Source organism: Gorilla gorilla, chromosome 1, assembly GCF_029281585.2.
Source record: "Gorilla gorilla gorilla isolate KB3781 chromosome 1, NHGRI_mGorGor1-v2.1_pri, whole genome shotgun sequence".
NCBI lineage: Eukaryota > Metazoa > Chordata > Mammalia > Primates > Hominidae > Gorilla > Gorilla gorilla.
Window position 1 is genome coordinate 174,356,696 of NC_073224.2, and position 14,799 is coordinate 174,371,494.

Genomic DNA, 14,799 nt, shown 5'->3' on the forward strand with positions numbered 1-14,799 from the left:
CACCAATTGTGAACTGTTAAATTATTATATTTTGACAAAATGGAATACTATGCAACTATTAAAATTAATGAAGTAGATATGTTTGAATTTATATAGAAGTATCACTAAGATACAGGAAAAGGGTAATTTCATAATATTAAGCAGAATAATATCCTAACTGTGTACATGCTTTTAAAATGGTAAAATAATAACAGGGTTATTTTAGCGAATAGGAACTGAAGATTGGGAGTGGAAAGAGACCATCACTTTTTATTTTATATTTCTCAGTACTATTCGAAAGCTTTTCTGTGTGCATTTGTTTTCATTACACTTTAAGATTAAAAAGCAAGAAAAAGAGATATATGTCTGAATACAAGCTCAAGTAGTGACAAAACTCAAATTGCTAGAAAGCCTAAGTGATAAAACATATGTTCATAAATCACTATAAATCAAGATTTCTTAGAGAACTAAAGACTCAAACTACAAGACCTAAAGACTCAAACTAAAGAGCTCTTAAAGATTGAAATGAGTATCTTTCTTGATGATTAAAATGAGTATCTTTCTTGATGATTAAAATGAGTAATCTTTCATCACAAGTGGCTATGATGCCAGCAAGAATCTGGTGTGGGATGATCTATTGAGACATTACCAAACAGAGTAACAGTAAAGGGAGGTCCTGGGAACTAAAATATTTTCAAACCCCTTACAAATGCTAAGCATATGTCTTTCAGAATTTTGAAGACACAACGACAGGCTAACAATGGATAAACATTTTGTATTAACTGTTTGTATAAACCACAAGGATTACTTCTTTATATTTTCAAATGTTAGCTGAAATAATATCATTATTTTATTTACCATACAACAGATATAATCCTAAAGTAACTTAAACTCATAATAATTCTTTTTGGACTTTTATTTCTCAAAATTAACACTGCTTATAATTCATAATGATAAAAAGATAAATATACTGTCATAAAGTACACTGCTTTCTCTGTGACTTTGGGAACATAAAGGAGAAGTAGACAAATTTCATAGAACAGTTAGTGATGCATATCTTGGCACTTACATTTATAACATTTATTAAAATACCAATTGTGACTAAAGAGAAAGTGTTAACCACATGCCAAACACTTAATGACAGGTTTTAAAAGTACAATATCTACAATATAGATATCTCACTACAAAATTAAATGTCTTCTAAATTCATTCTCAGTTCCAGGTTTTTTTAGTAAACATGTCAGAAAGCCTCATAAAATTGAATTTAATGCCATACATCTTAAGCATAATTAATTTTGAAAAAGACATTTTCAGCAGCTTTCCAAAATAAATATTGATAAACTTTATAGAAAAATAATTCATTCACTATAAAACCTCATGAACGGCTAGGCGCGGCAGCTCACACCTGTAATCCCAGAACTTTGGGAGGCCAATGAGGGCGGATCACTTGAGGTCAGGAGTTCAAGACCAGCCTGGCCAACAGGGCAAAACCCCATCTCTACTAAAAATCCAAAATAAATAAATAAATAAATAAAAGCTGGGCATGGTGGTGCACCCGTAATCCCAGCTACTGGGGAGGCTGAGGCAGGAGAATTGCTTGAACCTGGGAAGCAGGGGTTGCAGCGAGCCGAGATCACATCACTGCACTCCAGCTGGGCAACAGAGCAAGACTCCCTTAAAAAAAAAAAAAAAAAAAAAAAAAACCATGGAAATCATCTCCAAAGGTTTATACAAATATATGTAACAACAATATCCCAGTTCTCATACAGGCTGAATATGTAACAATATCCCAGTTCTCATACAGGCTGATCATGTTTTAAGTTGTTCGCCTAACATTGTGATTAGATGCAGGTGTGCTTTATTGTTTTAACCTGGTTAAGAAAGAGTAAAATTACCTACTTATCTAGCTTCCTTTTATAAATACTTCTTCACATTTCTTGGTAACTATGTTTAAATTTTTTCTTGAATGCTGCTTCTTTCAGTCATAGCAGAGTGGACAACTATAATTTTGTGACTTAAAATTTAAGAATGGGCTTTCTCAATAATAAATAGCTGAGAAAGGTTTGTTAAGGTAACTATCAAGATGACCCTTGAAAGATGAAAAGTGAAAGAAATTTCTTTTAAGGTCACAGAAAATAATTTAGAAAGAGATCTTTTTTCATCTACATCTAAGTGAGATGGAACTTTGTGGTTGCAGTATGTCTTAATCCATCAGCATATTGTCCAACTCCACCTGTGAGCCCTGTATGCATAATTCTCAACTCTCACAGCCTAAAGTTTATTTTCTTTCAGCTTTGGAGGAGGTAATACAAATATTCCTGAAGTAATGTGACCATATATATGACATTATGGAAGAGAGAATAAGTTTTATTAGGGAAAAATGAGAAGTAGAAGAATGACATGCCTAAGGTTATAAAACCTTATTCTAAATCCAGAATCTCACACTGGTATTGGAATTTCATCCAAGTCCTTTTACCATTTGGTGACTAGGTTTAAAAAGAAAAAAAAATTGCTCCTATTTTTCTTGTCAACTTGTAGCTCATCTCTAAATGGACACAGAGATCCAACAGAAGGTGCCTATTCATAGTGACATGTACTTCAACTTTTTCATTGTTCTTGGGGGTTTAAGTTAGAAAACCTGTAATCCTGCAAACCCTGACATATGATTTCTCTTCAAACAATCTATTTAAACTTGAAGCCACAGCACAAATTATTAATTTCTGAGTTGCTTTCAATGAAGGTCAGATTTAGAAAGACTGATTAGTAGCTTGTGTTTCAGTTTAAGGCCTTAAAATGAAATATTAAAAATTCCAGATTTATAAGTTTGAAAGACCATAGCCCCTATTTCAGCTCCTCCTTCCTTTAAATTTTTTTATAGAAGCTGTGGGAAGAAATGGGAAGTTCCTGACCATTCTGAGGCATAAAACATTCTAAATTTTCTCTAAATTGTGTGAAAATCCAGTATTTCATGGCAGGTAGTTTTCACAAGGTCCCAATAAAATGTAATGATACATAGTGAAATAAACTTTCAAAAGTGGAAATCAGAATTCAAGCCCATTGACAATAAATATGATCTAAGTCTATACATACCAATAGGCCAAACTATACTTGTTCAGCACTGTCCATGAAAAAGTGCCTTGGAATTTCAATATTTCTGAAGTGCATTTCGGTTCTGGGGAACCGAGGCTGAACCAAGATGGTATCAATGATCTCAGGTTAATGTGCTGTCACTAAATTTCTTTACACAGACCTACAGCACTACAGTGGTCCTGGGACTGTTGAATTCACTCAAGTAAGATACATACATCCTTGGGCTGATGAAAACATCTATCAGTTTCTCTTTCCTGTTATTCTGGGTCCCAGATCACAGGAGAATACTGTGTCTCAGCGGACATGCTCAGAGGTCAGTCTTCAATCACAGAGTGGGGCAAAATTTATTTTTCTATCTCTTCTGTACTGTACCTTCAATTAAATACCAATAATCTATAAGCATGTATTTAAAATGTCAATTTTACTAAAATTTTTATACATGTAACAATTTATCTGTTTCAGTGTCTCTAAAGCCATGTAAAATTATCCATGAAAAAAACGCTTCTCCATTTATCTTTGCATAGAACTAAGGCTCTCGTACCACATCAAGTAATGAGTTGCTATCAGCCCTCTACCTATTTCTTGTAAGGGGGTCATCAGTTGAGTATGTGAGATCCTGAGACATCTTAAAAATACTTATGACATGGAATAGCTTTATTGATTCCTGAGTGGAAATTGATTATAAAGTGTGAAAAATATCTATCAAGTGGGGTCTGGAATCTTTGTCATTGTTTAGAACTGCTCACTTCATAACCACAACTGGAATAGAGATGGAATGTAGAGATTTATTTAGGATAGCAGTAAAATCGGGAGTCTCTTGTCTCAGTCTAAATATGAAATTCTGATAATTTTTAAAAACTATCCATAGGCATATTTTTGAACACTAAAGTACTTATTTTGATGATACTGATATTCTTGAAGGTCTTCTTGCCACTGAACATCTAAATGTGCAGGTTTCTTAATTTAGTTTGTTGCCCAATATGCTGTCTTTGAATTTTTTTACCATACCAAATTTGAATAAATAAACTTATGTATTAATCTTAAGTTTTTAAAGGCAAACATGAGATCTGTGCAATTCTCACTTAATTTCTCATCCTGCATTATATTTCTACTTAATACATTTTATAATCTTTATTTTTTCTGTCACACTCAGCTAATTTTTGTGTTTTTGTAGAGACGAGGCCTCACTATGTTGCCCAGGCTAGTTTCAAGACTTCTGAGCTCAAGCGATCCACCCGCCTCAGCCTCCCAAAGTGCTGGGATTACAGGCATGCACCACTGTGTCCAGCCTCTACTTAATAAATTTTGATTACAAGTCAGTTTTTTTAAATTGATGGCTATGTAGGGTATAGGTTAAAAACATAATCATTAGCATTAAAAAATCTGGATTTAAATCTGAATTCTGATTCCATCACCCACTGACTGTAACCGTGGGCAAATTATTTACTGTCTTCATCTTTAAGGAGTATCATAGTAACAGATGTCTCATACAATTATTGCAATAATTAACCGGGTTAAGGTATGTAAAGTACTGCACAGTGGTTGGTTTATGTAGACAGAATGCTCAGTGAGGGGAAAAAAATAGCATATGTCCAGGTGGGGATGGGGGAAGACAATTATTCCGGAGAGATATACAGTGACATTTGGCAATCTAACTTTATCAGAAAGTGACCACTTCAACATCTTTCAGAGAGAATTAAAACTGACATTATGTTTTCAAAAGTGCTTGTGTTGTCATCAAAATACTGATTGTGGGCATCACCATTCTTGCAGGTTATTTCATTCTATGGTACATATCTTAGATTTGGTACATAACAATTGGCTCATTAGTCTTCACAAGTATAACCCCTTAGGCCAGGGCTGAATTCTGTTTATCTTAAACATTTAGGGAAGTCCTACTTCAAATCCTACAGTCTGATAGCACAAAATATAAATACATAGCATACTCTCAAAACACACAAGGACACGTGTTAAGAATGTGTGTGTGTGTGTGTGTGTGTTGGTACAAAACAAAAACTTGAGGTAAAACAACACGCCCTCTGAAAAAACAATTACATCTCACAAAAGATGGTGTCTGTTGGGCTTATTTCTAGCTGGAAACAAGGGACCTTCCCACTAGAGCTTGGGAATAAAATAGAAGAGCGTGTCTACATTGGTAGGCTTATGAAGGCTTTCTCAAATTTTTTGTCTATGTTACTAAGAGAGAACAAACAGACATTCATTTGGAACAATTATTTTCAAATTTGACTCTGGTTTCTTTTCTCTCTCCCACCCACAACTATAATCTATTACACTTTATATTACCCATTATAACACAAATCTGAAGGTTTCTTCAGTGAAATTACACAGTTAGGTCACACATCTTGTTTTCCATGATCTTATGAGTCTGAGTAGAACAAGTTTGGAATTGAGGCATGTAAGATGCAAAAGTCTTCTTACTAGAAGTTCCTAAGTTGAAATTATTTTCTACAAAGTGTGAGCAACTGTCCTGGAGAACTCTGATGTCCGTGAATAAACAGGGGGCTGGGAATGGGCACAATACCCTTGACTTGTCAGTCAAAAGCACACCACTCTCTCTCTTTTTGATTGAGGTGACCCCTAAATAATAGATAGACTTTTCATCATTATTTTCTTCAGGGAAATTTCCCTCCAATTTCAAAAGTTCATCCAATCCTTCTGAGAATGTGAGGTGTGGTGAAATTATGTTGGGATGCTGATCTGATAATATAAAAAATGCCTGGGCCTCTATCTCCCATGAGCTATTAGAGAAAGAATCCTTCAATGGAGAATTTTTGCTAGAGAAGCACTTGGTGACTGAACTATTTATAAGCCCTTGTTCTTCACCAGTTTCACTTGGTTTAGAGTTGCTGATCAGCGTGGCATATTTAACAAAGGGTTGTCTCTGGCTTTCGTCCTCATAGGTTACCTCGGTACCCTCAGCCTCAGAGAAGTTAACACTGTTGAACTGGTCACTAATACAAACAGAACCCTTTTCAAGATCTGTTGTTGAAAGTAGAGAGACCACAGTTGTTGGCACCATCTCATCTTTATTTTTCCATGGTGTATCAACACTGATATCTTCTGAAATTGTTTCAGGCTCCAAAAGAAGAGGACCACATGTCACTGACGCTGTATGCTTGATAAAAAGATGCTCAAACGTTTCTGGCTAAAAGAAAAGACACATTTTAAGGCTCAATTATGTTAAAAAATTTTGCTTCATTATGTCATACTGGCAGAAATGGAAGTGTGTTAAGTTAATAATAAAGAACATAAGTCAACCACAAATTAACTAGTTTTTGACTAAAATACATATATCAAAAAGCGTTAAGGAAGAGCCCGTTTAAGATGATAGCATTTGAAAGTGGTACAAGACAGACTTAGACTTGAGTTCTTCCAATTCTACAACCATGAACAAGTACACTAACCTCTCTGCCTTTCAATTTCATCATCTCTAAAAATGTGCTTCATGGTATTGTGGCTAGAAATAAATTAGTGTCTGCAAGTGCTTAGCTCTCAGGAAAGACTGGTTACTGTCATTGGAAAATGCTATCTTCTGAAGATATTTTCTTCCTAATATTTTGTAGCAAATTACATTCCCATAAACTAAAAATTTTAGCCCAAAATAGAAAAAAGTGGATTGAAATGAAATGACCAAAATAACTTGTCTAAAAACAGTTAAAATAACTATGTTGTGAAATAAGATATGGTATGAAAGTAAAATAATTGTGTTGACTATTAAAAACTTATCTGCTGTATACTGAGAATCTGCTTGAGACTATCTGAAAATAAGAGCTAATAATATCGTATGTAGAGAAAAATGATGATGAAAGAGATGATGACAAACTGGTAAATTACTATTCCTTATAAAAACTTCACGTAAAAATATTTACTATGGACATGTGAAATGAAGACAAATACACAAGACAAATGTACATCATATTTTTTATAGAAGTGATCATATCACAAAGAAAAATCCTGCCAAACAACTACAAATCAAGAATCTGTGGGCAAAAATCTCAATTCATACAATGTAAACACATTGAAAAAACAAATGCAAAATAAAAAAAGCTGTTGATACATCACCTTGAAAAATTAACACAACTAAATTAAGGGCTATAGAAAATGTGTTCAGCTTATATATCACACACGTCATTTAACTTGAATTTTACAATTTTTAAACTAATAGAATTCAGATTTATTGCTTGAAATAATGGTATACCCAGCTGTTCTTCATAATGGCAAGCATATTCCATATACAATACAATTTATTTAGCATAGTTTTATACTCAAGTAAAATATGTTAGTGATTAAAAGCATAAAGGAATAAATATACCAAGCGCAAAATATAATAATGGAATAGACTTATGTAGGTATTAAAATACTGCATAATGACAAATACTGAATTAATACAACTTTCCTATTATTCACAATCATAATATATGAAGAGAAAACTGTTCCTATGCCTGTTTTTTTTCTGAAATAAATCTATAGTTTTATACATTTCTTCAAATATTTGCTTGCTCATTTTCTTTTTTCTTAAGGCTTCTACTATATATGCACTGAACTGTCTTAAAATTTAAATGAATCTACATATTAAGATTGTCAAAAGAATTAGATGCTATCAATATGAAAACAAGGAATACATACAAAAAAACCATAACCATAGTCAAGATTACATATGTCCTTCAAATGATGTGTTTGATATATTTCATGCTAAAATGTCATAATCAGTAACTGTTGAAATCAAATACTGTAAATGCCTTCAAATGCATCCAGATAGAGTAGTTCACTCATAATTGATAAGAAATCTCATACTCATATACTATTGAAATATGTGTTGTCAGTGAGTTATAAAACTTTATTAAAAGTATATCCATTTAAAAAATTTCACTATATGCATCTTTTTTTAAGATTTTAGAATAATCTGGGCACATATTAAATATGTGTTCAGTGGGCAGTAATTAAAGAATGTCCTTTCATAATTTCATACTTAGATTTTACATTTCAATGACACCTATTAGAAGTCAAGAAGGGAAGAAAGACACACTCTTCCTGTTTTTGTAGAGTTCTTTTCTACTTTCAAATAAAACTACGAGTAAAATCTAAATATAAGGGATCCATATATACATATATACGCATATATAATAAATTTGAATACTGAGTTCATTAAACATAGTCTTTGGTTTGGTTTGAATGTGAGCAACACAGCATAATTCGTGTGCTGAATTCATAAAACTAGCAAGCAGTCTGTTTGAAAGTAGAAAAGTTCTGTCCTCACCATGAACTATTCATAAAAGCTCCAAAGAGTCTCCCTTTTTTGCATCACTGCCCATTTCCCTGCCTGCCAGAGGTCTTGGATGGTTCAGTGGAAGTAAATTAGATTTAGGTCATAATTAAACAAGAAAGCTGGATTAGAAGTCGATGTTCCCTTCTGGTCCCGTCAATCTGACCTGGGTATGTAGGGTCATCCTGATATGAACTGTAACTCCCACTGTCCTGTGGCCAGCACAAACACAATTTCCGGCTTCCTTTTAACTGAAACGGAAGTTATCACTTAAGCCATTTTCAAGGATATTGAAAACTGAAATTCCCAGATTGAACAAAGTTAGATACAAAAATGCCAGGAGATATTCAAAAGAACACCCGAATAGGCTGATTTTTAGGCTGACGTGTCTATAAAGGAATCTAAAATGGAAAAGTTTGGACATAAAAATACAAACTAAATATTTTCACTGATTCCATACTTATAATCATTGTATTTTTAAAGCTATTTGTCAGATGTTGCAGTTTTAGAGTTCACCTAATTACAGCATTGTCTACTACATATTTGATGACATTTAATAGATATGTAATGACAGCAACAGCCATAATTTTCTTAATGTTTTATGACCAGGAATATGACAAATCAAAAGCCAGAAATCATGAATACTACTTTTAAACTTTAGACGATTTGAAAATTAATCACATATCCAAACTGGACTCAAATCTATATTTTGAACCCAAATTTACACATCTATTTTAAGTTCTAAATCAACATAATCCACCATATGTTAACTCTCAGAAGTTCAACTGAATTTTTTTTAGATTTGCTCCCCTTCTTCAAAATGTAAAAATCTTCTAATACTCTATAGACTGTTGGGAAGTTGGCACATTGGGTTCATCTGTAGTGATCATGATTAGACTTCAAAGAATGTCCGTTCTCTGTTTAGATAAAATAAAACAAAATAAGAAAGCAAAATAAAAAATCACTCACAAAGAAAAAGATAAAAGATTTCAAAAAACATTGTCAAGCATGGGTTCTGGACTATAAATTTTTGTGTTAGGTTACAATAATGCATCCTTTTGGGAAAGGGCAAAATTTTGAACTAAGGTGGCTTCTCCCATTTTCTTAATGAATGTTTTAATATCATACTCTAAGGACAGCTTTAATTACCCCAGGAAGGGAAAAACTATAGGGAAATAACAGAATAGGTAAAAGGAGAGAAGAACAACGAGCTGGAAAAATTTAAAGAGGGAGAACCAACAGCAATATAGGATAGTTTGGAACAAGAAAGAATAAAAGAGGAGAGCAGTGAAAAGAAAAATAAAAAAAATAAAGAGAAATAAGTGCTAAAAATGGTAAAGAATAGAATCACAGAACCATTCATTACCATGGGTTTTTAAAATCTAGAAATAAGATCTCAGAAATCATATGGTCCAAGTGTCTCCCTTTTTTCTGACAAAGCAATTGAGGCTGCCAAGATTATTTGCTAAAGGTTACATGGCTAATTGGAGTAGAGGGAGGACCCTGACTTAGTTCTTTTTTTCTAGTCCAGCAATCTTTCTATAACACAACGGAAGATGAAAGGTTGTCCCAAACACAAATAGGCAGAAGAACATGTTCTTTGTTTCCCTTTTACTACTCGCTGTGATAAAGTTCCGCTGATTAATTTATACTCTCTCCTGGTTCCTCATAACCTGAGGGCTATAAGGAACAAGAAAATAAACAAAACTGAGGTTACATTTTTAGGGGAGTGAAATACACACTTCTAGGCCCAGTAATGTGCATTTCCGGGCATAGGAGAGATGGCTACTTCTAAACAGAACTTCTAACTCGAAAATGCACCAGCTCTTCCACACATTTGGAAGGCCATCTAGCAACTTTAGGGATGCTTCTGATTCAGATCTGTGAGGATGGTGTTCTGGGAGGCCACGGGTTATTGAGCTGCTTTATTTGGAGGCCTAGGGCTGACTGGGGAATCTAAGATAATTTTTAGATCACAAGGAAAAATCTATTTGTTTCTAGCTTTAGCCCCGCTAAAGGAAGTTGTTAAATGGAGTAAACTCTTGTGAAAGCTGGCATAAATGTAGACACAGGAGCATGGCTGGATAAAAACAAACAAAAAACAGAGAATGAGAAAAATATTGTAAAATAATTAAAGAATAAAAAGGAGTGGAACAAATTGAAAATGAATTAAAGAGGCTTAAAATATCTTTAAGGGAAAAACCCAGGTGATTTGGATTCAGAAGAAATTTAACAAATTAGGCAGAAATGCTAAGGTAAAAAGGTGCAAAACAAAGTAAGAAAGGTAATCGTTCTTTTACACTCTAAAATTTGAATTGGAAGAAAAGCAAGGCTAATGAGTTATCATAATACATTTTCTTACAACAAAAATTCAATCTATGTTTAAGATTCTGATTTTTAAGGTATAAACAGAAATGGTATTCTGATTCAAGATGGCTGACTGAACAGGTTTCTCTCTTGTCTCTATAGAGATTCTGTTGGAATGGCAGTATGTAAATGAGTCAAATACAGACCCACCACAAAGAAGATGATCTGAGAGGGCTAATGAGAAATGGGTAATTTTCATTCATTGCTAAAAGACAGAAAACAATTGGAAGAGTATAGATCAAAGAAGGTGAGCAAAGAAAGCTGAAGACCAGAATATATCCAGCTGCAGCTGAGGAGAAAGAAAATTAGCCCTGCCGTATACAGCGGAGACAGTGCGTGAAGAAATGGCACGTAAAAACACACGAAGACAAGAGAACTGTGGCTGGAAACTGGGGCCTAAAGGAAGTTCTGTATATGGAATAGGGCTCTTCTACTCTTCTGCTGAACATGGAAGAGCCTTCGTGTAAGAACTACCCTTCACAACCAGACTGAGGGTTTGTTCTCAAAAGCAACTAAGGAACTGTCTGGGGAGGAAGACAGCAGCCATGGAATATTGCTAGCTGAGAGCACATCTTTCCTCATCTGGCCAGAACCCCGCCTACTCACCCAGGGCAACAATCCCTGCCTATATACACTGGGCTCCCAGTCAGCCTGTCTACTGTTTCATTCCTAAACATGAAAGGAAAACAAAGGATTACCAGATATTAGGAGGAAAGTCTGAGATAATAAAAGAAAGGCCAAGATAAACAACAGGAACACATGACCTAGAAGGAACACAGAATTCAGGGAATAGAAGAAAAAAGAATTTTTAAAATAAAAGAACAAAAATCCTCGAATTGGTATTTCTAGCAACATTTAAGAAAATATGCATAAAACCAGAACAGAATACTCTGAGAAAGAATACTTGGAAATTTACAAAAATAATAGTATATAAAAATCCAACAGAAGCACTGGAAGAAGAGGGTATGGCAAGGTCTCAGAATGTAACACACACACACACACACACACACACACAACAAAGAAACCGAAAATATGAGATAAAAGGTAAGAGATGTGGAAGATCTACGCAGAGGGTCCATCATCCAACATACAGATTCTAGAAAGAGAAACAAAGAAACAAGAGGAGAGGAAATTATCAAAGAAATAATATAATTTCTTAGAATTGACAGGAGACATGGAATTGAAAGTCCCTTCAAAAAATAACCACATTAAATAAAAAAAGAACCACTCCAGATTCATCACTGAAAATTCAAAACAACAAAAATGAGGAGAATTTTTTTTTAAAAAGGAAATTATAAGTAAACAGTGAGGAGTAAAAATCACAATAGTATCTGACTGCTCAGAAGCAACACTGGATACTATATGTTAAGGCAGGAATTATCTCAATGTTCTCTTGGAAAGGCTTTTTCTAAGAACTGATACTCCACCAAACTAACAATCAATCAAAGAGGGCAGAATAAAAGGAAGTTCAGGCATGGAGAGATGGAGACTTATCGCATACTTCTTAGGAGGTTACTTAAGGGTGTAGTTAAGAAAGATGAAGGAAAGGAATCCAGGAAACAGTACTAACCAGAAACCAGTTAAGGGAAAGTTTAGAGTGATGGCTTATAGTAATTTTAGAGAAAGCCTAGTCCTGATTGAAGTAGGAGGATAGAGGAGTTCCTGGAGAGTCCACTAGAACAACGCCTCCAGTAAAGATGGGGTAGTGGATAAAATAGGTAACATAACAGCATAGATTACATAATGGGAAGGGAGGGAAGAGGAGGGGAAGGAGAAAGAAAGACAGCGTGAAAAGAAAGAAAGAGAGAGAGGGAGGGAGAGAGGGATGAATGGATGAAAGAATGGAGGGAGGAAGAGGAAGGAAGGGACAATTAGAAACTTAAGGAAAAGAAAAAAGATAAAAACTAAAAATGAAGCTAACTAAAATTTGGCACAATTTTGATCAACAGGTGGAATGTATCTATTTAATATATTTTTTTAAAAATTCCCCTCTGACATCGGAACCACTGAGAAGTATAATCACATATTATTAAATACTTGGTTCAGTAAGTCACAATATTTACATAATCATAACAATGCAAATTCAGTTTATTAGTTTTTCTATTTTTAAAAATAAACCACAGACAAATTACAGCACAGAACATCATATCAACCCTGACTTAAGGAAAAACATAAAGTTAGATTTAGAGATTGGAAAGTAGAGGGAGAAATGGAGGGAAGTGTAAGAGTGCTAATGTTTTTATTTTTCAAAAAAGAAAAATAGTAGGGGAGCTCCAAGAAATAGTCTTCTGTTTAAAAGAACACGAAATGGAAGTTTAAGTAGATTTTTCTGAGGTTGGAGAAATGATTACTTAAGGAATTGAAAAAAGTGACAAGACAATATGGGTAGAAGCACAAGGAGGGAATAAGGTGTGGGAGTAAATCCTCGTTGTAGCCAGAAATCAATAGATACCGTCTACATTTCATACTGGCATAAGCATATGGGTTTTAGAAATAAAAAGGTGACATACCAGAAAAACCAAAAGTCAGACAGTTAACTAAAGAGGCATTTGGAGAGCAAGACTAAGGGTACAGAGGGGTGGAAAAGGGGACTGTCCTTTTCAAGAAGTGGTCTTCCAAACTCAAATATTTAACTGTAACATTTCATTATTAAATCATTCACATATATTTTTCAAAAAAATTTAAATATTGAGAAATATCATATACATGAGAGAACAAAGAGACATATACAACCATGCTTCCTGCAGCACTTTTTGTAATAAACATAAAAAAGTGTTCAAACACCTTAAACATCCACCAGTAGAGGAATAAATGAATTGTGCTACGTTTGTATAATGGCATACTACAGACCAGTCCAAATGTGTGAACTAAATTAACTACATCAACTTGGAGAGAGCTCAAAACACAATGTTCAGAGATATTTTTGGAATAATATGAAAGGTACATTAACATTTTCAGTACTTCAAAGGATTACTCTTCATTGGTCATGGATACACACATGGGAAAGTAGGAAAGTATAAATGCACAAACTAGACAAACACAGGCTACATTCTTGAAATCATGGGTTCCTCCAGGAAGAGAAGGAGGGACCAGAAATAGTGGAACAAGCAGGACAAATTTTACCTGTAGTTTTTATTTATTTTAAAAATGAAGAAAATGCAGAAAGTTTTAAAATATTATGTTAATATAGAGCTGTTTTCATATTGTCCTATATTTTCATCTTTATATTATCCGGAAAAACTAATTTTAAAAGAGAAAAGGAAGTGGAACATACAAAAGAAAAAAGATCTGGCAGGAAATTATATTGGCAAAATTATTTTTAATCACATATGGTATTATCCTATTGTTAGCAATGTCTGGCATATAGTGGTTTTAAATAAATGTTTTCTTTTTATTTTTCTTTTAGAAATACATTCAAAATATTGGATTTTTAAAAACATTTGATTAACATATTTATGGGCTCAGGATTTAGATTTAATATAAACCAAGGGGAAGGAGAATGACAGCTTCAAAAGTGGAATAGATTAATTTTAGGGTAGATTTTGAAAATCATGTTAGATGTCTAGAAATTTCAGGTTAAGAGCACTTTCATAATAATCAATATTCAAAATATCTGAATTTGGAGAACAACTTAAAGGAAACACTTGATATAGAAATTATTACTTCCTTTAAAAAATACTATATTTGTATTTGAATTATTTTTAAAAACAATAGGCTCCTCTGGTCTGCTTTCTTTGCAATATAGTGTGAGTTTTTTGTTTGTTTGCTTATTTATTCATCATTTGGGTTACTTTCACATTTTGGCTATTATGAATAATACTGCTATGAGTATTCTTACAAAACTTCCCATGTGGATTTGCTATTTCATTTCTGTTGAGTACATACCTAGGAATGGAATTACTGGGTCATATAATAATTCTATGTTTAACCTTTTGAAGAATTGTCAGACTATTTACCGAAAGAGTTGCTATTCCATTCCCACTGTCAGTATATGATAATTCTAATTTCTCTGCATTCTCACCAACACTTACTATCTGTCTCTTATTATAGCCATCCTACTGGGCATCTTGTGGTTTTTA

At 33.7% G+C, this 14,799-nt stretch overlaps 1 protein-coding gene across 2 annotated transcripts in view; it reads right to left on the minus strand.

Moving 5' to 3' along the window:
• Positions 1-842: 842 nt before the first annotated feature.
• The window catches only part of LEPR (leptin receptor), a 109,389-nt gene continuing 95,432 nt past the window's right edge, over positions 843-14,799 (minus strand). The window contains exon 19 of one of the 2 annotated variants that reach the window (XM_055350096.2): positions 843-6,235. In XM_055350096.2, the coding sequence (XP_055206071.1) occupies positions 5,411-6,235 (825 nt within the window). In that variant the 3' untranslated portion in view covers positions 843-5,410. Of the gene's footprint in view, positions 6,236-6,999; positions 9,271-14,799 lie in introns of those variants that run through there. The other variant, XM_031011785.3, reaches the window with a different exon arrangement.